Source organism: Crassostrea angulata, chromosome 3, assembly GCF_025612915.1.
Source record: "Crassostrea angulata isolate pt1a10 chromosome 3, ASM2561291v2, whole genome shotgun sequence".
Taxonomy (NCBI): Eukaryota; Metazoa; Mollusca; class Bivalvia; order Ostreida; family Ostreidae; genus Magallana; species Magallana angulata.
The window spans coordinates 23624480-23649886 of record NC_069113.1 but is presented as its reverse complement, the minus strand read 5'-3'; the positions used below and the strand labels follow the sequence as shown (position 1 = coordinate 23649886).

At 32.3% G+C, this 25407-nt stretch overlaps 2 protein-coding genes and 1 pseudogene across 2 annotated transcripts; 1 reads left to right on the top strand and 2 right to left on the bottom strand.

The window, feature by feature from the left end:
- The first annotated feature begins 120 nt into the window (after positions 1 to 120).
- On the top strand, positions 121 to 7863 carry LOC128176098 (vacuolar protein sorting-associated protein 33B-like). Its single transcript, XM_052842168.1, has 9 exons — positions 121 to 199; positions 324 to 388; positions 538 to 639; positions 1020 to 1175; positions 1736 to 1834; positions 2358 to 2451; positions 3146 to 3175; positions 4676 to 4786; positions 7736 to 7863. Exons 3-9 carry the CDS (start codon positions 544 to 546, stop codon positions 7816 to 7818), a joined length of 669 nt encoding a protein of 222 aa, XP_052698128.1. The 5' UTR covers positions 121 to 199; positions 324 to 388; positions 538 to 543; the 3' UTR covers positions 7819 to 7863.
- A 408-nt stretch (positions 7864 to 8271) lies between these two features.
- LOC128176092 (E3 ubiquitin-protein ligase Midline-1-like) lies at positions 8272 to 10206 on the bottom strand. Its single transcript, XM_052842161.1, has one exon. The coding sequence runs from the start codon at positions 10184 to 10186 to the stop codon at positions 8276 to 8278; it is 1911 nt and encodes a 636-aa protein (XP_052698121.1). The 5' UTR covers positions 10187 to 10206; the 3' UTR covers positions 8272 to 8275.
- An 11023-nt stretch (positions 10207 to 21229) lies between these two features.
- On the bottom strand, positions 21230 to 22425 carry LOC128176798 (E3 ubiquitin-protein ligase TRIM56-like; annotated as a pseudogene).
- Positions 22426 to 25407: the final 2982 nt, after the last annotated feature.

Here is a 25407-nt window from a genome sequence, read left to right as displayed (position 1 = left end):
TTATGTTAAGCAGGATGAGGAGATAAAAGTTTGTTATTCATTTGTACAAGGACTCTCTGATCTAGTCATCCAGGCAATTATTGTTGGTAGTTATTATATGTATATACAATTGTCTGTTATTTAGACATAGGAGCGTGCGATCAAATCTTGGGAAAGAAAACAAAAGGAGGATTTGAGGACTATCTGCAGACAGAGCATAGTAAGTAAGGGGAGGTAATTCATTCCACACTTTGTTTGATACATAATGAATGTCTCAAAATTAAAATCTCTTAATGAATAATATACTGTAATATAATTTTCCTGCCTTTTTTTCTTCACATTAGGTCTTTTGGAAGGGTCAGGTCTAAAAGATAATATAAACTTCATAGAAGCACTGCTATTTAAGCAGGTACTGTTTTATATAAATGTTTCATTGAAATAGTTATATTTTAAAGCTGAATGTTTATTGTACTTCTAAATCCATACACAATTTTTTCCCCTTGCAATATAATGGGGAATATATGTTTTATTTTACATGTTTTATTTTACATTCAACAGGACAACATGTTAAAGACATTGAAATTGATATGTCTTCTGTCTTTAACCCAAAATGGGATTTCACCGCAAACGTACAAGTCTCTCAAGACCCAATATCTACAGGTAAGTGTTTGTAGATGGTAAATAGTAAACCTGATCAGATATCTTGGTCTGCATGATAGTTTAAGTCCTTGACCAAATGTCTTGCAGAATGTGATATAAATAGTACATGAACCAGTTATATCGAGTACTAGTATGTGATTGCACATGTAATAATTATTATATTAAAGCTCACACCTGTGATTGTGTATGGATCTGATCTGACTTTATACGAGACTGTTAAATTTCCCATGGTTGCATGTAGCTAAATTAATGTGTTTTATTGTTATATTCCTTTTATCTTAAAACAATTCAAAGCCAGAAATGTTAATAATAACTTATAGGTTCATTAAATTTATATCTGTTCACTTTCTATTGACCTGTCAAGTTTCCATAATTTACAGAGTCATGGCTTCGAGCAACTAGGCGAGTCCCTGGGGATCGTCACAGAACAGGAGACCGGAAGTCAGGCGGGCACGCCACTAAATAAGGTCGCGTCTGGTATGGCAGCCATGACTCGCCGCAGCACATTCCAGAGTCTGTGTAAAAAACTCTCTTTGGTAAGCATCCTGAAAACAAGAATTCACAGAGGTAACGTATAAAAATCTACAATACAAAATTTTGACCAATCCACAAGTAAAGCAAGAAAGATTTCCATTTTGGAAAGCTCGTATGATACTGGAACTCACACTAATAATTTAATATGACACTACTGTATACAATGTTATTTTCGCCCCGAGTTATTTTCCCCTTTCCCCGCTTGCAAACAGTTTCACCCCAATCTAAATTGACCCAAACTGGCTTAAGAACTAAAAAAATAACTTAAACATTGGAATTCGCCCAGTCTTAAATTCGCCTGCTGACAATGTGGATAATAAAAAGGGGGCAAATATGTCCCTGTATACAGTACCTATAGCACAAGAATTTGTTAAGTTTTGAGGATAAACTCCAAAATTTTCTTTTGGTGAGCTCTTACTAGTACCCTGTTATGTTCAACATCCTACAAAACAAAGTACATATATTATTTAAATTGAATTCCCAAATACTAGATCGAGACATTCACATCTTTTTAATGTAATTTTTGATAGTGCCTTTTATTAGTTGTTTATTTTACTTGTAGATACCCAAGTCAGATGACATAGATCTGAAGAACCCCACTGACATGTCCTATGTGTTCAGTGGTGCCTATACCCCATTGTCCTGTAAGCTAGTGGAACAGGTAGGGAAGAACTGGATTCTTGTACGAGCAGTCATAATTAAATGATCACAGATTATTACAAGTGAAAGATTTCTTTTTACTTTTTTTTATTGATGTAAAATAAAGATACTTGTGGTTATCACATCAACTGTACATGATATAGAGCATGTTTAATTCATAATTTTGATTAGAAACAACAAATACTGTAATATTAAGAAAGCTTACTCTGTACTTATTACTGTAAATTCCAAATTAAACTCAAGGATAATTAAAATATTCGCGTAAAATCGCAAGAAGCCCGTATAACGAATTTCAAAATCTTGCCTTTAATATTCGGACATATGTTAATTACCTACATGAAACAATGATAAAATTTCGGCATTCATGATTTTATGTTCTCGCGATTTGATAGAAAACCGTTGAATCGCGGAATTAAGTACTCGTGTAAATTAAGGAATCTACAGTATGTTACCACATGATGTATTTCACAAAATGGGCCTAGTGTTATTATTACATGTATAATATTTATTTTACTTTTTGCCAGGTTCTAACTAGAGGGGGTTTTACTGGAATGGAAGAGATCACAAAATACCTCCCTGGAGGGGTGCACAGTGAGAACCATGTCAAAGCATCCAAAGGTAACCATGACAACAGTGACGATCAAAAATCGTCCATCTGATTTATTCAACTTCAAAATGATTATCAATCTGAAACAAATTGGACTTTTTTTGTCAGTTGTGAAATCAATCCATTCGTGAATGTGGTGTTGCCATATTCAAGAGCTGCTTTGAATACTTGTAGATCTTATTTTATTTAAGATTATAGCAGATATTATAATTTATCATACCTGCATACATTTCTTAACAAGAATGATTAACTGTACAAGTTTTTTAGATGTATATTAATGTTAGGTTTTCTTGGATGTGAATGTTGTCAGAATTAAATACCCAAAACAATCATAATTTCTGTTGACAAATAAAAAGTTTCTATGGTTCCTGAAAATAGAATGTAAATATGTTGGCAGCATGAGTCTTTTGAATTAAAAAAAAATCCTATTATTTTTTTAAAATATTTCTTTATGTTTGCCTCCCCGACAAACAATAAGTGATGGGTACTATCATGTATATGATTTGTAGGCAGGCAAATTTCCCCCAACTGATATTAAACAGCTGTAAATAAACTAGCTAATATTAAGATTTAAATCCACAACCAGAAGTTGAGCTTCTTTCATGTACATGTAGTTTGAAATGATTTGCCATCAAATGAGATATGGTCCATTGGTAGCCTTTATCATATATTATGCATTTTGTTTATAAATTTTGCTTCATTCAGACCACAGTATACCACTCAAAGACAAATCAGGTATGGATGTCTAGTATAAGATGGTATATTCACGTATAATTAGACAAAAGTATTGTACTCAAAACTCACACTTGAGAAGGTCGAGTCTGGTTCACAGCATTGTCATTGCTTTTGTTTTTTGGGTGGGTTATTTTTTATAACCTTTAAGATTAATCTCAACTTGCAATTGCATTTGTTTTCTTGAAAGATTGTCATGATATACATGTATATAGAAGATCAATCGCAAATGACCATGCAAAATAGTACATGTAATTGCAAATATTGCCAAAATTTGACTCAAAAAATAATAAGAGTGTTTGGCTTCATATGAACGGTATCAAAATAAAACAACAATGAACAACAATGCTGAATGTATGTAACGGGTATAATTAATTGATATAAATATTAATAGTATAGCAAAATATGATTTATTGATCCTCGTTTCGTTTTACGAAATTATAAACATTTGTTTCTTTCAACATTTAACTTTACAATAAATACACAAAAAACACTGTTTTGTACTTGAAATGTTTTTTATTTTATGATATCTTTTTGGAAAGACTTTGGTAAGTCATATGGTAAAGTTTGAATTTACTGCCACCCGGTAATTTCAAAATTTACAACTTGACATAATTATTAATCTCAGTCAATGCATAACGATTTTAAACTTTCACTTTCTTAAACTATTTATCCTTATGTTCTTCTAAAATATTGAAACAAACTTGAAAAAAAACAATGCAACTGTATTATCTTATTAGCTTGACATTACTATATTCAGAAGTAAATATGTATTTCGAAAATAAACGGTTTTTTTTCTCTCAAAATTCTGAGAAGCAGTTAATTTTGTTTGTTTATCAGACACGACGTTTTTGAGCACACCAATGACAATGTACACTTCAATAAAGTACTAAACCTGTATTCATTAATACTTTATTTGAGTTGCCTTACACTCTTCCCGTACCTATGTAACTGAGCAGGCAAGGAAATTACAGGCTAAAACGACACACTAACATGAATGTCTGCTTTCTGCTTAACGGTACATTAATGGGATATTTCTGATGAAAAATTTATAAGAAATGAAAACTTCTTGTCTAAACAATGTTTACACGTAAGAAGTAAAAACACGTCCATAATTTTGTGCATTGTTTCGATCAGATATTTCAATCCTCTTTAATGCATTTCTACTATACAATTAAGAACCCCATTTAAGTTCCTGTGCTCCATATGATTTGATACCAAGAACCAAACATTTTCGGCATGAACCACTATACATGTATATATTGCCATTATTAACAACTAATGCATGTTCCCAATCCAATTTTCACAAAACAAAATATGCATTTAGCAAACAAAATTTTCAGTAATATTGACCGCTTATCCTTAAATATGTCTCCATAATCATGCTTTTATCTCATCAAAGAAAAAGGATTTTGACTCATAATACACATATGTACAGTTAGGAACGTATTTTCAATAGATAAATTATGAACTATTTTCTTTAAGTTTAATTTTTTGTAACAGGTAAATCGGCTCGACAAGACCGACCAGTCAGTAAAGTAGTGCTCGTCTATTTCCTGGGAGGATGCACGTACTCGGAAATTACCGCTCTGCGATTCCTGGGCAAACTCAAAGGTAGAGAATCCCAAAGATTGCAGAACATATTTAATATTTTTTAATGATTTGTTTTATTTTTTTTAATCGGTAAAAATTCAATGCTTGAAAATGGATCGAGTTTTGATATGAATCATAGGCTTTTATGGTTGATTTGGAAAATATTGAGAGTTTAACATTCATGTATGTAATAGGCTACCATATGTTTATATAAATTTCTTATGGTTTAAAAAAAGTCAGAAGTTAGAAACATAGATATTTGAGAAAACACTTTATAAAATAAATTAGAATCAGTCTTACTAAATTGATTTGTCATTTTTAGCTCACCGAGACGAAGTGAGGGGGAGCTTATGCTATACCCTCGGCGTCGGCGTCGGCGTCCGGACCTGGTTAAAGTTTTTGTTGCAGGTCCTGTATCTAAGCTATTACTTGTCCTATCTTCACCAAACTTGCATGGATGATGCATCTGGACCTACTAATGGACTTGAAAGACTTGGATGCTGAATCTGAGTCCTAAATTTCAGATGCTGGAGGAGGTTAAGGTTGTTGGACCAGGTTAAAGTTTTTGTTGCAGGTGCCCTTTGATAGCAATATCTAAGTTACTGCAGGTCCGTACTTCACCAAACTTGCATGGATGGTGTGTCTTATGATACTGAAGCACCAGACAGGCTTGAGTGCTGAATCTGAGCTATAGGTTTCGGATGCTGGAGGAGGTTAAGGTTTTTGGAGCAGGTTAAAGTTTTTGTTGCAGGTGCCCTTTGATAGCAATATCTAAGTTACCGCTGGTCCGTACTTCACCAAACTTGCATGGATGGTATGTCTTATGATACTGATGCACCAAACAGGCTTGAATGCTGAATCTGAGCCATAGGTTTTGGATGCTGGAGGAGGTTAAGGTTTTTAGAGCTGGTCAAAGTTTTTGAAACAGGTGCCCTCTGTTGATTATATCTTAGTTATTACTTGTCCTAACTTCACCAGACTTCCATGGATAGTGCGTCTTATGATACTGATGCACCTGACATGTTTGAATGCTTAGTCTGAGCTATAGGTTTTAGATGCTGGATATGGTTAAGTTTTTTGGAACAGGTCACATGTTTAATAGATAATAGTACTATTTCAAACTTGCAAAGTTGATTAAACTGTAATATGAATGAATCACAGAGAAAGCTTCAGATGCAGAGCTTGATCTCCATTATCAAGGATGCTAAAAAATATATCTTAGTTATTACAGGTCCTAACTTTACCAAACTTGAATGGATGGTGTGTCTTATGATACTGATGCACCTGACAGGCTTGAATGCTGAATCTGAGCCAAAGGATGCTGGATGAGGTTTAGTTTTTTTGGAACAGGTCACATGTTTTATAGATGATAGCTTGCATAGTTGATTTAACTTTATTATAAATGAAATGCAGAGGTTGCTTCAGATGCAGAGCCTGATCTCCATTATCAAGGATGCTAAAGAAATCTCCTACCTCATTCAAACCTGCTCGATAGATAGATATGTTTGTTGATAAATGATATGACATGATTCCTATGATATAGTATTGTATGGAATGAAAGAATACTGTTTGATATGATACAATATAATAACATATATGTAATATTATAAAAAGTTATATGATACTATATAATATTGTATCAATTTTTTTGATATTTTATGTTATGATATTGTATCATGATATCGTTATGTATAGTATTGTATATTATGATACAATATTGTATAATATTATATTGTATTATTAATTTACTATTTTATCACATGATACTATTACATAAGATATTGCAAAATATTATATTGTATCCAATGATACAATATTGTATATTCTATAATATTGTATCATATGATATTGTATAATATGATATTAGTTTCTGTAATATAGAATATTATCACATAAAATTGTATAATATGATACCGTAATATTATATAATATCGTATCATACGATATTGTATAATATGATATTGGTTTATAATATGATATATTATCACATCACATGAAATTGTATTGTATGATATTGTAAAATATATTATTGTATCATATGATACAATATGTAAATTCATTTGATGTGATACAATGTTGTATCAACTAATATTGTATCATATGATACAATATCATATTATACGTATCAAAAATGATACAGTATCATACAATATCATACTATATTATACAATATAATATCATATGATTCAATGTTATGATGTATTATGTAATATGATATTGTAATATAATACCATATTGTTTTATATATTATGATTTTGTATTTTGTGATCAAATACAATAATGTATAACACAATACAATTTCATATCATACGTTACAATATCATACCTCATCATTGTTCATTATGGTATTTTATTGTATTATATGATATATGTTGTAAATATGATAGGATGCAATATTTAATTTTTTATTATTGTATTGATTAACATATGAACATATCATAATCATACAATTTTTTAACAGATGATATATGATATTGTGTCAAAACAGAATCCATGAATATCTAAGATCATAAAGTATGATTTTCATTTAATATGATAAAGGTGGTCTCATAAGGTGAAGTCTCATAAGGGTGATGTCTCATCTCGGTGAGCTTTGTAATCTGTGATTACCTATGTTTACAAATATTAGAAGAACTCGATCCATTTACGTGATGCTTTCTTCAGGGGTAGTTGAATATTTATGATAAGAGTTGAAATGCATGAAGAATACTATCATATTGATTTTTTTTTTTATAAAATTAGGAAACTCGAAACACTGTACTTTCTAGTCAACGTTTTTTTGTTTCATGTTCAATGTAACTTGCATATGCATTAATTTGTTAACTGTATATGTTTATTTCCTAACAGAGATCAAATCTACATTAATTTTTATGTGTGAGCCTATCGTATTTAAATTTTTATTGAGAACAATAACTTTTCAAAAATGTGAGGTAAATATTGATTGACTTCATTGTTTTCTCTTTTTTGCAGGTTACATATTTGTAATAGCAACCACTGCAATCATCAACAGTTCCACCATGTTGAAATTGGTAATGGAGAAACCTCCTATCTAGCCGTGGCGTTTATAAACTTTTATGATTTGTTAATTTATTTGCTGTTATTTGTTGTAAAAAAAAACATTGAAACATTTGAAGTTGTAGAACTTATAACTTTATATATACTTTATATAAATTTGTATTTTTAAATACATAAAATATTGATTTAATTGTTCATGTCATACATGTATTACAGTAATGAAAACAACCGATTTGCAGGTATTAACAGGAAATTATGACGCAATGTTAGGTAGTTGGGTTATAAAGTGTATTATAAGTGAAAGAGAACTAACAAACCGCCTTTGAATCCTCGGTACCTCGCTTCATATTGCAAAATCATCTCCTCCTGGCGACACTGTTTTTGATGCTACATAGAAATCGAAACCCGATCGATTTTTGTTCATTTATTTAGGAAATACTGTAAAATAGTACTAAATTGTTACTGTTTCATAACATTTCACAATATTGATGGTGTCTAACTATTCTGAAGTTCAAAAACTTTAACGCGGCCACGTGCCTCACCAACAAGAAATCGGTAAGTTCCACGTAAGAATTTTATACACTTAGGACCCTGCACTCCTTTTAAGATTCTTACAGCCTTTCCATCATTTGAAACTATATGGATATTATTACTGTTACACCCGTTTACAAATATATTTCCGTGCCCGTCCACTGTTAATCCATACAGATTCTTTAATTCTTCGTGGCTGTACTTGAATAACATCTTCCCACTTTTATCAAATGTTTTTAAAACATTTTCAGAATAATTGATGAAAATAATATTTCCATCTCCTCCCAGTGCTACATCATCAGTAGACCCTGTGTTTATTGTCAATGTTTTACAAATAGTTTCATCAAGAAAGTTATCAAACATTACGACAGAGTCGTTTGCACCGATCACTGCAGTGTTGCCAGACGTAGATATTCCACGGCAACCACAATCAACAGGAACTGATTGTTTTGTTTCAAGTGAATTGGCATCAAGTACTACGACCTTCTTGTTATCAGGTAGTGTTACGAGGACTTCATTCTCCCCGTGGACACACATTCCCCACGGGCTCCCCGGTAAAGCTATTTCCTGTAGAATTACACCATTTGTGTTACACAGCACGCATCTTTTATTTGTACCATCTGCGACTAACAATTTATTTAGACTTAGAAAAACCCCGTCAGTGATATCACAATTTTCAATTTTAAATTCGGAAATGTTGACTACATCAGCGCTTTTAAAATCAATTTTCCTGAGATCGAACGCCTGTCGATTACTATTCTCACAAACAGTTGTCTTTGCTAGACACGACAAACTTGTTAGCTTCCGAACACTGTCAAAAATTTCGGTTTGAATGGAGATTTCTAACTTTGAATAATTTAATCTTCTGATGTTTTCATAAAAATCCTTCATTTTGATGTATGATAAGACATCGTAAGTTTTAAGATTTGTCTCAGTTGACATATTGGTCAATAACTGTTCTCTCCAATATTGAAGATAGAGAAGTCTATGCTCAGTAGATTGCACCGACTTCTCAAGTTTAGATTTGGATTCTTTGGTTAATTTTGCAAGTTCATTTAAATGCTTTTCCTTCAGCATTTTAACATTGTCTATGATAGCTGTGGTTATTTCCGACAGTTCTTTGGCGAATGCGTCCGATGTATCATCAAGGCTGTTCATATTATTTTTTTCGTCTGTGATAATTTTTTGAAGATTTAAACACATCGTTTCCACCCCAGTTTGCAAGTTCCTGATATTGTTAGGTCCGACGATGTTTTCATCAACATCCTTTAGCTGACAAAACTGTTTACAGCCGACGTGTTCTTTAATAACACAAATAGAGCAACATGGGACGATATGCTCTTTACATATTAGCTCCAATTTTCGATCATCATGAGCCGCACATTTATGCAGATCAACAGGTTCAGGAAAATTCGCAGAACACTCGGTAAAAGTAACTACAACATGACTTCGAGTTGGTCGAAATTTCTTGTGACATTTCACACAATCGTCACACAGTACCTCGGAACAATCCCTGCACCAACTACTTGCTTTCGATTCTTCTTCATCTTCTTGGCACGGTTTACAATAAATCGGCTTAGTCCCAACCGCAACTGAGGCAAGGAATTTATTTTCTGGAAATAGTTTTGCCCACTGGTCAACAGAATATTCCTTAATTTTACCAGGTGCGGGAATGAATTTGCGACACAAAGGACACGGAAACCCAAGGGGTGGGTCACAGTTTACACATGCTGTGATAATGTGTGTAGACAGACAAGTCAGACAGAAAGAGTGGGAGCACGGTAAACTCACGGGTCGTTTATATTGTTCTAAGCAAATAGAACACAGCATTACATCAGTAGTCAAACAGCTGTCTTCGTCACTTGCAGTGGCCATGATGGTAGTTTTCCTTTACGAAGAATTTAAAACGAAAGTACTTAATAAACACTCGGAACTACTCGGATGTCTCGCGCACTCGACAGTTTGTATGGAGCGTAGCGGAATCAGCCGAGGATTGCCGATTGCTTAATAAATGGTCTTAGAGTTATCGTTCCTGTTCTAACTTGCATGTAATTATGTATAAACATACGTATATATATCCGATATTATTTTTATGTCATTATCACATATGAAAGTTCTCCTAAATATAATTCTAAGTATTTTCTTTAAATGCTTATTAAATCAAAATTACAGTAATAAACGCGATACTGACACCCTGACTCCGTTCAACATTCACTGTAACATTAAATACATGTACAAGATTTAATGCTACAACATATTATTTTATCATGGAACCTTAAAGTTTCATTTCTAGGATTTTAAAACGAAAACAACAATGGAAGTGTATTGTCTTTTGACATCGAAAAACAACATATTTAGAAATATCCACAAAATGCTAAATAGAGAGATAATTTTGTTTATTTGTCGAACACGACGTATTTAAATTACACCAATATCGAAATGAAAAGTTTTAATCAAAAGAGTGCATTAATTTATAGCAAGAAGTAATAAAAAACAATAATTATGTACATTGCATAATGCAAACCTGTAAACATAAAGCTAAGTACGATATTGCGAAACAATAGCACAAAAATCATTTTTATGTTTAAGACAAATGTTACTACCATCATTAGTCAGTCTTAGATTTTAAGCTTTACTTAAGGCGGGTACAAAGTTACGCCTTTTAGTGAAACGAACCTTTGTCCTGCAGTTTTCACGTAACTTCTTTAATCAATAGGAAATTAACAGACGAGTTACCGAGATTTCTGGAGTTGTAAATAGCAAGAAGAGGTTTATCCTTGCTCATTGACTTTCGTGCAATATGGTTGTTATGGATAAAAGTATATTTAAAGTTTAAAATGTACATGAACTAATAAAAATAAAATCATTATCCATCATGTGTTCACAAGCATTTATGATTTGTTGAGTTATTAATAAACTACTGTTTTAACCAAGTAAAACAATTAAATCGATTTAAATAAGTAAAGTTGTTACAAAAACTCAAATTACTATTTTATAATGTAATATACACATTTTAATTGTAAAACGATTTACATTGGCTACATTTAACAAGAGAGAGAGAGAGAGAGAGAGAGAGAGAGAGAGAGAGAGAGAGAGAGAGAGAGAGAGAGAGAGAGAGAGAGAGAGAGTCCTCTAATTGTAGCATATTTTAAAAAAATTCAACAACATGTGTGATTGTCTCAAAACAAACTCCAAAATTGTTAGTTCATATACCTTTGATGACAGTTATTAGTACTGGAGTAGGGGTATAATACACAGTAAATGTATAATTTACAGTAACTATCTATTAACTTTTTCTGCACTCCTAAGATTTCGATCAGAACTTGTGTGTTCCAGTGAATTAATTCAGCAGTGTGCCTAGAATACTGTCTATCACTTCTCATATCTTGTTTTGTTATATCCTGCTTTTCCTTTTTAGCTCACCTGAACCGAAGGTTCAAGTGAGCTTTTCTGATCACCTGTTGTCCGTCGTCCGTCCGTCCGTCTGTAAACTTTTCACATGTTTGACTTCTTCTCTAGAACCACTAAGCCAAATTTAACCAAACTTGGTACAAAGCATCCTTATGGGAAGGGGATTCTAAATTGTTAAAATAAAAGGCAAAACCCTTTTTAAAAGGGAGAAAATTGCGAAACTGCGAAAATTGGGTGGTTGTCTTAAAAAATCTTCTTCTTAAGAACCACTGCACCAGATATGCCAATATTTACACCAAAGCTTGTATATATAGTGAAGATTCTAAATTGTTAAAATTGCGATCCCCGGGTCAATACTGGGGTCACAAGGGGGGTTCAAAGTTGATTAAAAAAGAGAAATTTAACATAGAAATATATGGGGGAAAATGTTTTTAAAAATGTATTCTCAAGGACTACAGTGCTAAAATTAGTGAGATTACTATACAAGTACCCTAAGATAGTGTAGATTCTAAATTGTGAAAACCGTGATTCCCGGACTAATACTACGTACGGCTCCAAAATATTGTTCAAAGTTTAACATTGACTTATATAATGTTTTTAAACTCTTCTTTTTAAGAATTACATTGCTACAGTTTGTGAGATTACTCTGCAATCATTCTAAGATAGTGCAGGTGTAACGAAGCATTTTGACCCGGGTTGAAAATTGACCCGGGGGTCATTTTTCCACGTTGAATAATGAGACGAAAGGTGTTGAATAAAGACCCTAATCCGTTGAAAATTGACCCGCATCGTGGAATTTTGATCATGAAACCGGTTCAAAATTCAACAGCAAAGAAGCACAAAATAAGGAATCAATATTATAACTTGAGTTTTTCTAATTAAAAATTATCAGTTTATACATATTTATTCTTTATATTTATATGTTTCAAGGGGGTGGGGGTTAAAAATGAAACTTTATAAATAAATATTTTTTAATTTACATATTATCCCTTTAAATATGTAATAACTAATTTATTCATAATAAACTTTTCGCGTATAATTGCTGTTTTGAGTGATATCTATATATTTCTTAAAAAAATATATGTTTTTTTGAGAATATTTGTACATGTATATATCACAGGATTAATTATTTTAGTTAATTAGTATTCATATTTGCGTTCACGTATTTCAACATTTCATGTTTTCATTTCCCATTGTTCATTTGTTTACATTCACACCACTTCATTCATTCATACAGTCATTCATAGTATGATAGTAGTACGAGAGGTCATGGGGTTACGTTTGGCGGGTGGATCAGTGAATGAATGGGTGTGTTAGACTGGTTTTTCGGGTTGGTTTAAGTGAGTGAGTGCGCATGTCCGTTTGCATTATCGAATTTTTAGCACGAACTTTGATTTAATATCACGACGCCACCCAAGACAGACGGTTGAATTATTAAGCTTCATAGCTTGTCAACCCGACTATTATCTTAGTTCATATTGCTGTTATACTTGGTGAGTTATTTTAATCAAATATGTGTAATTTAAATATCATTTAACTAAAGATAAATTTAATGAGTGAATGTAGAGAATGAGAGTGTTTTAGTAATATTTTATTGTATATGATTATAGATCACCTAGCTGTACTTGAGGAAACCATTTATTCGATATACAAATACAACAATAAATATTCAGCGTCATTTCCACAAAACGCCTTGGAGTTCTTAATTGTTCCCAAATGTAGCCCAGAATATTATATATCAGCTACCCCTTGACATATACATAATTACACGTTAAAATATTCAATGCAGTTAAACTCATTTTTTAAATTCGCTGGAGAAGTGTACAAATGTAAATATTTTAAAAATTACAATACATCATATTGTTTAATTTTGGTTTTACGTTCACCCAGTAAATTGAAACTTTGATATTGTTCATTGTATATTTTCTGGGTGTGTGCAAATACAAAATTTAGAATATGTCATATTGAGATTTTTGTGCTCGCACCCACTCAGTTTGTTAAAACTGTGATTATCTGAATTTTGTATTCACACCTATCCAGCCAATAACAGCGTACAAAATGATGATGATATGCTAACATGTACTCTTTCATGAATAATGCTGTAGTAACTATATCTTGAAATCCTTTTTTTTTAATTCTATTTGTTACGTAGTTACTAGGGTAACTAAATATCATCAAATCGCTGATTTTTTTTTAGGCATAAACAATTCTGCTTCATGGAATCTGTAGCAAGTTAGCAACCTAATTTTTGTACAGGATGACAATAAAATAATTTTGTTTAATAGTTTCTAAATTGCCTTGATTACAAAAATTTATCATTAATACTAACAGTAATTGTTTTCGTCAATAAATAAGTAAATTGCATTTTTTGAATAAAAATATATAGAAGAAGATCATACAGCAGCGTTGGAGTAGATGGTTGACCTTCCTATCACAGCCACCTACATTATTAATTCAATTTAAACGTATTTTATTGAACGGAATGTTCAATTATTGAATGGATTGGATAAGAGTCATAGCCTATGTAAACCCTTTCAAACATACAAAGTCAAGAAGAAATTATCTATAGTCATAAGAATATAGTATTACAAGTTTACAGAATATTATTGATATTATGTGCATATAGGACAGGGGATATTTGAATATTAAATAATTATCTGAATATTTATCATATATGATTGTACGACATATTGTTGGTAGACATGTTGTCTCACACCTACATTAACAAACATATCACCTTCATTTATACCTGCAGGGATACAAACATAAGAATGACATTTTCATGATCCAGCCCATTTGAAAAGAACAGTAAATAAAAGGGGAGAATATATTAAGTAAATATACATGTATAATACTTACATAGGTTTAAACCGTGTTACCTAAGAGAATCAAAAACGCTTTGGAGCTCTAATATAAATATAAACATGGGAAACAATTTTACAATTTTATCTATATGAAAAATCAGAACTACCATAAAGTATATAGTTCATATAAAAAGGTAAACTAATGTCATTAAGTTGTTTAAATGTTCGTCTCTTTGTTGAGTATATCTTGGATATCCAGGGGGGAAAATCACATTTCCTTCAGATGCAGACCTACACTATAAACATCGACTCCCATCAGTTTAAAAAATCCTTAAAGTAAGCTTTACTAGCTTTATTCCGTAATTGACGTAAAATAATATTTCCTATTGCCTTAACTGAAATTTTTGTAAGCTTTAGGTAGATTTTGTTTTTTAAGTTTTGACTTAAAGAAAGATAAAGTTGATGAAATTTCTTTCCTGCATGAAGATTATTCCATAATTTACATGTAGACGGAGCAAAGCTATTGTAATATGTACATAGTGGTAGATAGTAAAACAGCTCATTCGACCTTAGATTATATGTATGTTCAATTAGAAAATATGATTGAATTCAATCTAACATATCTTGTAGTGCTAAACCATTTTAATCTTGGAGAATATAATTAGTTTATGTTTATCCCTTCGAGGTTGTAAGGTTTCCAAATTAAGCTCACAATATAAAATGATTTTAGAAGAATTAACTCTGATCCCTTTCACTGTCCTGGTTGCCTCATTTTGTACATGTTTAAGCAAATCGGATTTTCCTTGATACAGCTGCTCCAAACAACATCACCATATTCCAGTCTAGGTCTGATAAAAGCCGAATTTTAACAAGTGTTTATCTATCAATTGTATGCTTGAGTAATCTTAATATATTCAAATTTTTGCATGCCTTTTCATGTATACCATTAATATAATTAGATCAACCATCCTCCGACTGTATATTTAGATGCAAACCTACTTTTTCAAAAAATTGATAACATTTTTGCTGTATGCTATATGTTTTTAATTTTGAGGAATTATATTACGTCAGTCGCCTGTGTTTCTAATTTACTGATAATTAATGGAATTGAAAACTCACTGATAGTTCTAAATAAATTGCATTTTTTAAAAAGAACTATGACTCTGCATATGCAGAAAATTGGATGGTGCTTCAATAAAGTTAATCCGACAAGTTTATGAAAAATTATTGTTAAGTATATATGTATAATACAGTATACATAAAAAAAGATAAAAAAAAAATGACAACCATTCATTTATTTTTTGGTCAGGGATGCTGACTTCTTCAAATTAAGCATAGGTATCTGTCATTATATCCTTTTGTCTTGATATAAATATATATACCCTTTATCCAATAAAACAGTATAGAGGTTATATTTTAAATTATTAGAAAATACAACGCCAGGTGCTTGTCGAATAGAGCTCTGTTGAATTGCCTTAAAAGTGACAAGAACGGGCAATACATTTGTTAGATATATTTATCAGATATTATGACAAGTTGAAACTTAAAATTCTGTCACATGAGGGAATGAAAACCATGTCATCTATGTCATAAAGTATTCTAGCCCTACTCGCCTGTTCCATTCCGAAGCAAACGGTTATTTTCTTAGCTTTATTTACATAGTATAGTAATGATAAATGGCTATCATATTTTCAGTCTCAAAATTAAATGATTAATTGGACCTATCAACCTAAAAGAAATTAGCCCGTCCGCATATGTATCGGACAGTATGAACATTTTAAAACTAAAACTTTCAAATATGTGCATGATTGTACATTTAAACTGTGTAGATTAAGTTCCAGTTCAGAACAAACCTCTGAGGTTGGGGTCAATTCTCAACAGGATCAATTTTCAACGCGTCGATGTCTTCAGAGTTTAGAAAAATCTTTCTCATACCGTTGAAAGATGACCCCGGGTATAAATTTCTCAATTTTCAACGTTGAAAAATGACCACCCCCCCCCCGGGTCAATATTCAACGTTGAAAAATGACCCCCGGGTCAATTTTCAACCCGGGTCAATATTCTTCGTTACACAGGTTCTAAATTGTTAAAATCATTTTTTATTAAAAGAAGTATTAAAAAAAAAAAGAAAAAAAAAAGAAATTTCCATGATAAGTTTATCATAGTTAAATTATCTGGAAATACATGTGTATGTTTATCGACTAGTTTTTTTGTTATTTTGGAATTTCGATCCCGACATCAATTACTCACATATCGGGATCCAAGTGATCGGGATCAAAGATCATAAATTCAAACAACTTCAAAACGGTGTGGATCTTAGTTTTTACGAAGTTTTGATTCACAAACACAGTTAGAAAAGATAAAGGAACAAAAGATAAAAAAATGGTTATGGAAAAAAAGTAGGAATCATTGATAGACTTTATCAACTATATATAGACATTCCATGTTTTTTGAGTTTAGTCTATAAGACAGATGATCGATGAGAATGCAAAATCTAACATGCCTTATGTCCTCATCACACCTGCAATATTTTTATTTGATGAATCGATAAAGAAGCTTTTAATGATTGAAATACAAAACAGATGCCAATATCATATTTTGATTATTTAACGAATATTTTAAATTTTTTTCAGTGAAATGAGATTTTCTTTTACTGCAAATGTGTATTTTAGAGCTTAAAATTCAGTCTCATTTGATGTGTAAAATAACTATGAATGCCAAAGATAAAATTGTTTCTTCTTTTTATGTTTTGTTTAATATATGACAAAATCTTGAAATATATGAGTTTTACAATATTTATTCAGAGTGCACTTCATAATAAACCCTTTCGAAATAAAATGATACAAGGACTATTGTTCAGGTGAGCGATTTGTGGCCCATGGGCCTCTTGTTTCACAAGTAATTCATGAGCCCTAACCCAAGCCAATTATCATCAGGAAATAATATTTTTCTTCATTTATGTGTAACTATCAGAATCGTGTTTTTAAAAATCTTGATATTTGCAGAATTGAGTCACGATCTAATGGCCACTGTAGCCCATAACCTTCCTTTTTTAACAATGTTTTCACATCCATAATCATGTTTTTATTTGCATGAGTTTTGTAGTGTACGTGTAGCAGGTATGGCAGTAAAGTTCGGGTTTTTATTTACTAGACGATATCACAATTTCCTTGAAATTTTTTAACTTAAAACACTGTACAATTATTGTATTTTTTGATACATTTAATAATAAGTGTTCCAGTGCAAAATATTATCAAATACTACTTTGAAATTGGCAGTTCGCGAGATATATTTTAGCAAAGTATACACGAAAGAGTACAAGTAGATTAGAATTACAATATAATTACAAAACGTTTGCATTTAAATTGCTTTTCTATTATTTTGATATATGCCAGGTACTTTTTAAAAGTAAGAAGTGTTGTCTTTTTTCTAAAAGTCTATAGTGAACAATTCAAAATTGCCCCATGTCATGAATTACATTCTTTATTTTCTAAATAAATTTACGTACACAATGTCAAAAAACTGTTAAAAATATATATGTGAATAATATCTTGATTTGCTAGAAAATATTTTTGAAAGTCGGAATAAGTTTATTTAACGCTCAATGAAGAAAATATATTTAGTTTGGTGAAAAAACAGTCCCTCATTTCAGTATTTTTAGGTCACCTGAGTAAACTCAGGTGACCTATTGCTATCCGTTTTCATCGTCGTGCGTCGTGCATTAACAATTTTACATTTTTTAACTTCTTAAAAACTACAAGTCTAATTGCTACGATTTTTTGTGTGAGGCATCTCTATGGTAATAAAAATCTAAAATTATGAAATTCGTGGTTTTACCTCCCCCGGGGCACTACATGTGGGGCCAAATATGCCAAAAAAAGCCAAATTTTTAAAAATCTTCCTCTCTACTCCCACACATGCGAGGAAAAAACTGGTTGCATGGTTATGATGTCCATGAAGCCCTCTACCAAAATTGTGAAATTCATGGTCCCTGGGTCGGGGTTCTGGCTCTAGGATGGGGTCATTATGGCTATATAGTAAAAATGTATGAATCTTAGAAAATCTTCTTCTTTACTCCCATATATATTTGTTCAAAACTAAATGCATGGTTATGATGTCCATTAAGCCCTCTACCAAATTTGTGAAATTCATGACCCCTGGATCAGGGGTTCAGGCTCTAGGGTGGGGTCAATATGGCCATTTAGTAAAAATGAATTAAATCTTAGAATCTTCTTATTTACTCCCAAACATGTGGGCAAAAACTTCAATACATGGTTATGATGTCCATAAACTCCTCTACCTGAATTTCATGGCCCCTGGGTCAGGGGTTCAGGACATGGGGAGGGGAGCAATATGGCAATATAGTGTAAATGCATATAATGTTTTTAAATCTTCTTCTCTATTCTCACACATCTGTATGAAAAACTGACTTCATTATTATGTTTACCAGGAAGTCCTCTACTAAAATTTTAAATTTCATGTCCCCTGGAGTATGGGTTTTGACTCTAGGGCAGGGTCAAAATGGATGTGTAGGTGTTAATGCATGTAATGTTTAAGAATTATCTTCTTTACTCCCACACACCTGAAAGGAAAACTGAATTCATGATTTTGTAAACCAGATCTTTAAGTTTTTGCCAAAATTATAGGTTTCATAGTTCTTTTTGAAAGCAGGGAGGTGGTCGTCATTACAAATTTATAATTTTTCTACTCCAGAACGAAACCCAATTAAGGTAGCTCCATACTCGTAAAATTCTCTGAGGAAAGTTGAAAAACCGAACTGATTTCGACTTAATAGACTTAAATGTCATCAATTGTTAGAAAAAATATACATGTCATTACACTTTTTGAGATGCCAGATAAACATAAACTAAAGCATATTTTAGCATTAGAAAAATGTATTCTTTTTGTTAAAAGTAAAATCTTGTAGGCAGAAATTTGTTTTATTTTAATGTCAACTTTATCAGAAAACTAAAATTACAAAAATATTTTAAAATTAATCGTTGGAATAAGAAAAACTATAGCATTTAGACCATCTTCGCTAGCCAAGGGTTTTCGGTCCACTTTGCTCCCCATAAACCCTTGGCGGATTTCATTACGAAAACTCGGTGATGTGGTAGCGCTATCTAGCGAGCAACTTGAGTTGCGCCCCTTGCATATTTACATTTTAATCGAATTAAACAACGGGTTTTATATACACTACGGCATTAATACAACTTGAAAACATGTTGACTACCGAATATCGGAACATAATTAACGATGCTATTAAATACGAATTAAGTTATAACCATGGGAAAGCACGGAATATTTTATTCGTAGTGTTTTGTAAGGATCTGTACCGGGAGTGAAAAAGTCGCCGATTTATATGAAAGCTTTTATGTCATAAAACCAGGTATCGTTGTCGTGAATAATGTGAACCAAACAAATAAAATAAAACAGAGCTCATTGAACCTTTAAAAGCAATAACCATAAGCAGGAACGAATATACTAACAGGATAGGCAACTTCTACATTCGCCATGTTTTCTTCCCATGCATTTACGCGAGACAAGTTTGCAGAACTGTGTATAATCCCAGTAAAATATATAGGTTTTTAAAGCGATCTGGTTAGACCATCGTTGGGGAGGCACTGTACTCGAGAACTTGTGCCTCAACTTGTTAAAAGCACCGAATGTTTTACCAAAGATCACACATGTGTTTTCTTTTAAAGTTTATATTTACGATCACTGCGATTGGATCAGCTACTCGCAGCTGCAGCCAATCATAAAACGGAGCTTGTCACCGAGTTTTCGTAATGAAATCCGCCAAGGGTTTATGGGGAGCAAAGTGGACCGAAAACCCTTGGCTAGCGAAGATGCATTTAGACATACAACTGAGAGAAAAGTCAGAAAAAGAGTTATTTCCCCTTTGCATAGAAAAAATATATAAAAATTTGGAAATTTAGTATAAAATTAAGTGCGAAAATATCTTGAACCTACCAATAATTTTAATTACATCCATGGGATTATGTTCACATAAAATAAATAAAACTATCTTGCACAATTTTTAAAGAATTCAAAGTTTTACAAAAAAGTGTGAAGTCACAGAACACTGGATCTACTTTAAATGAATATATGAGACTCCTCGACAAGTTTGCGTATGGGTTATATGCTACTCAGGTGACCGTTAAGGTCTATGGCCTCTTGTCATTAAATACAGATTATAAGGAAAAGTTTTTATTGACAACGAAGAGGAAACTTTGATCTATATGTACCAGAACAACTTTTTTTATTTTCACATCAATACAATTGAAATACAACTACATATAAAATTGTTCTTTTAACTTTTGAATGATATATACAAATAGAAGACAAGTGATTCTACAAAAGATTTTTTCCGATTTAATTTTTGTAGCAGAAATCACAACATTCTAAATTAATGATTTTGTTGTAAGTCTTATTAGTACCAGTCGTTCATACAAACAGATATTAAACAAAATCTGTTGTTCGTGTATGTACATATATTTTACACCGTCACTGAATGTACTATTTACGGAGCTTTGTATCGATTGGTTGCTCTAATTACATAGATAGTGATCGATTTTTAATATCTAATTTTCCTGAAGTTCGAAAACTTTAACGCGACCACCGTCTCCACTCCTTTTATGATTTTTAAATTTTCGCCAACATTTGAAAGAATATGGATATTGAAATTAATAGCAGAGGGATATTACACCTTAAATTCAAAAGTGTTGATTATATCAGTACAATTTAAATATTGTATCCTTGGATCGAAAGCGTATTGATTAATATTCTCAAGCGAGGTCGTTTTTGCAAGACATGACATATTTCTCAATTTCTGAACACTGTCGAGTATTTCAATCTGAATGGAGATCTCTAACTTTGAATGACCCAGTTTTCTGATGTTTGCGTAAATTTGCTTCATTTTGATGAATGACAAGACCTCGTTTGTATTCAGATTTGTCTCATTCGACATATTCTTAGATAACTTTTCTTTCCAATACTGAAGATATTTAAGTCTATGCTCTAACGATTGCACCGACTTCTCAAGTTTTGATTTCGATTCTTTGGTTACTTTAGCAATTTCACCTAAGTGTTTTTCCTCCAGCCTTTTAACATTATCAATTATAGCTGTGGATATTTCCGTCAATTCTTTAGCAAATTTATCTAATGCATCATCGAGGCGGTTCATATTAGTTTTTTCATCTGTGATAATTTGTTCAAGATTTGAACACATAATTTCCACCTTAGCTTGCAGATTTTTCACATTGTGAGGCCCTACGGTATTTGCATCAACGTTCTCTAGCTGACAAAACGTTTTACACCCATCATGTTCTTTAGTTACACAAACAGAGCAACATGGAAAGAGATGCTCTTTACGCATTAGCTCCAGTTTTCGACCTTCATGTGTCTCGAATTTATCCAGAGATAAAGATTGATGGAAACTCGCAGAGCACTCGGTAATAGCAAGTACAACATGATTTCGGGTAAGGCGAACCTTTTTGTGACATTTCACACAATCGTCACACAGCACCTCGGAGCAATCCATGCACCAACTACTTGCTTTCGATTCTTCGTCATCGGGCATGATTTGCAATAAATCGAGTTTGTGCCAGTCGCAATCTAAGCAAGGAGTTTGTTCTCTGGAAACAGTTTTGCCCACCGATCAACAGAATGTTCGTTAATTTTACCAGGTGCAGGAATGAATTTGCGACACAGAGGACACGGAAATCCAAGGGGTGAGTCACAGTTTACACATGATGTGATAATGTGTTTAGACAGACAAGTCAGACAGAAGGAGTGGGAGCACGGTAAACTCACGGGTCGTTTATATTGCTCTAAGCAAATAGAACACAGCATTAAATCAGTAGTCAAACTACTTTCCTCGTCCCCAGCATTCGCCATGATGGCAGTTTTCCTTTACGAAGGATTTAAAACGAAAGTAGATATCTACTGTAAATGAAGGCTAGGAGTTATCGTTCATGTCACCAGGTTCAACTAATATCTAAATGTATTATATAAATAGTGCCTGTTTGGGAGGGTAACAGTTGAAATTGACACCCCGAGAAAACCATTGTCAACCGACGCGAAGCGGAGGTTGACAATGGTTTTCGAGGGGTGTCAATTTCAACTGTTATCCTCCCAAACAGGCACTATTTATTTTGTTATACTGAATGTCTTTTTTTAAAATTTTAAGAAAATTTTACTGCTTTTATATAGGAATAACGTGAATTCTACAGCGAACCGTACGCGCATAATTTTCGCGCATGTACCATTTTTTAATGTTACCCGTTGCCAAGTGCGTTGCTAACGCTGAGGGTAATAGTAAATATTATTAACTGCGTCTTAACCAATCAGATTTCAGTATTTAACATGAAAGTATAACAAAAACATTTATTACATACTTTTTTATAGAAATAGATAACGTTTTTTATCTAATTATATGTCACATGTACAGATGACATCACAAAACTCGTATCGGCATCCGGGGCTGATAAAGGTTATCACGGATCCATATCACACCCCTTGCAGAACTTCTCTGCCTTTTTTGTTTCGGTACGTTTACAGACAAAAAACTTCAAAAGCTAGCAAACGTTTAGGAGCGGCTAACATTTCAAACCTGAGAAAATTCCGGTTCTGTAACTACATATGTTTATTAGACTCATTAAAATAATCTTGACAAGCAAAAACTAAACCAAAGCAAAAACAAACAAACAAACAAAAAAAAGTAAAATAAAATAAAGAGGAAAATGGTTACTTTCCAAAATCCTGGGGTTGACCTTTAACTTCAGTTCCATGTTCAATTTCACTGTTTATTTCCTTATTTTCAATTCAATATTATACAATGGGGGGTGTCAAAATTCAAAAATTCTAAATTTAAGAAAATCTTTGCTCTTTGCTGCGGCCCCCGAATGTTACGTGCCTGATCGGGTTGGAAAGATTGGAAAAGATTGGAAAGCACCTATGTTACTAGAACTCACAGTAATAATTTAACATGACACTACCTTCAGCACATAAATTTGATACTGGTAATTTTTTTAGGATAAAACCCAAAATTTATGTTTGATGAGCAGTTATTACCCTATAGATAAATGTTTAAAATCCTATGACTCAAAGTTTAATTGAATTCCTAAATACTCGAGACGTTTTCAATTCTGTTTAATGTAATGTTAGATAATGCCTTTTATTTTTTGGTCATTTTACATGTAGATACCAAAGTCAGACGACATAGATCTGAAGAACCCCACTGACATGTCCTATGTGTTCAGTTGTGCCTATGCCCCATTGTCCTGTAAGCTAGTGGAACAGACAGGGAAGAACTGGATTCTTGTACGAGCAGGAACTCTTAATTAATTGATGACAGATTATTACAAGTCGGTGATTTTTTATTACTTTTTTGTTATTGATGTAAAATAAAGATACTTTTAGTTACCGGTATCTCTTCACCTTTACATGATATAGAGCATGTTTAATTCATAAGTTTGATTAGGGATAACAAATACTGTAATATTAAGAAAACTTATTCTGTACCTATTGCTGTAAATTCCTTATTAAACTCAAGTAATTAATATTCGTGTAAAAATCGCAAGAAGCCCGTATAACGAATTTCAAAATCTTGCTTTTAAAATTCGGACATATGTTATTTAACTACATGAAACTATGATAAAATTTCTTCATTTGTGATTTTATGTTCTCGCGATTTGATGGAAAACTCTTGATTTGCGAAATTAAGTACTCGTGTAAAATAAGGAAGAGACAGTATGTTACCACATGGTGTATTTCACAAAATAGGCCTAGTGTTATTATTTTTATTTTTTATTTTCCTAGGTTTGAACTAGAGGGGGAACTGGAATGGAGGAGATCACAAAATACCTCCCAGGAGGGGTGCATAGTGAGAACCATGTCAAAGCATCCGAGGGAAACCACGACAACAGTGACGATCAAAAATCGTCCATCTAATATGTTATTTAATTTAAAAATGATTATCAATCTGAAACAAATAAGACTTTTGTCAGTTGTAAAATCAATCCATTTGTGAATGTAATGTTACCATATTCAAGAGCTGCTTTGCATATACATATGGGTTTTATTTATTCAAGATTATATTAGATACTATAATTTATCATACCTGCATACATTTCTTAACAACAATGATTTACTGTACAAGTTTTTGAGATGTACCAGTATATTTATGTTAGGTTTTCTTGGATGTGAATGTTGTCAGAATTAAATACCCAAAACAATCATAATGTCTGTTGACAAATAAAAATTTTCTATGGTTCCTGAAAATAGAATGTAAATATGTGGGCAGCATGAGTCTTTTGTATTAAAAAAAAATCCTATTATTTTTTTTAAAAACATTTCTTTATGTTTGCCTCCCCGACAAACAATAAGTGATGGGTAATATCATGTGTATGATCTGTAGGTAGGCAAATCAGCCCTCAACTGATATTAAACAGCTGTAAATAAACTAGCTAGTATTAAGTTTTAAATCCACAACTAGAAGTTCAGCTTCTTTCATGTACATGTAGTTTGAAATTATTTGCCATCAAATGAGATATGGTCCATTGGTAGCCTTTATCATATATTATGCATTTTGTTTTTAAATTTTGCCTCATTCAGACCACAGTACACCACTCAAAGACAAACCAGGTATGGATGTCTAGTATAAGATGGGATATTCATGTATAATTAGACAATGTATTGTACTCAAAACTCACACTCGGAAAGGTCGAGTCTGGTACACAGCATTGTCTTTGCTTTTTTTCTCTTTTTTTTGGGGGGGGGGGGGGGGGCGGTATTTTTCATAACTTGTAAGATTAATCTCAACTTGCAATTGCATTTGTTTTCTTGAAAGATTATCATGATATACATGTATATAGAAGA

Coding starts and splice junctions, on each gene's coding strand:
- LOC128176098 (XM_052842168.1), top strand. CDS start 544: ATGTTAAAGACATTGAAATTGATATGTCTTCTGTCTTTAACCCAAAAT. Junction 1,835..2,357: donor CCTGTAAGCTAGTGGAACAG/GTAGGGAAGAAC, acceptor ACTTTTTGCCAG/GTTCTAACTAGAGGGGGTTT. Junction 3,176..4,675: donor ACCACTCAAAGACAAATCAG/GTATGGATGTCT, acceptor TTTTTGTAACAG/GTAAATCGGCTCGACAAGAC.
- LOC128176092 (XM_052842161.1), bottom strand. CDS start 10,186: ATGGCCACTGCAAGTGACGAAGACAGCTGTTTGACTACTGATGTAATG.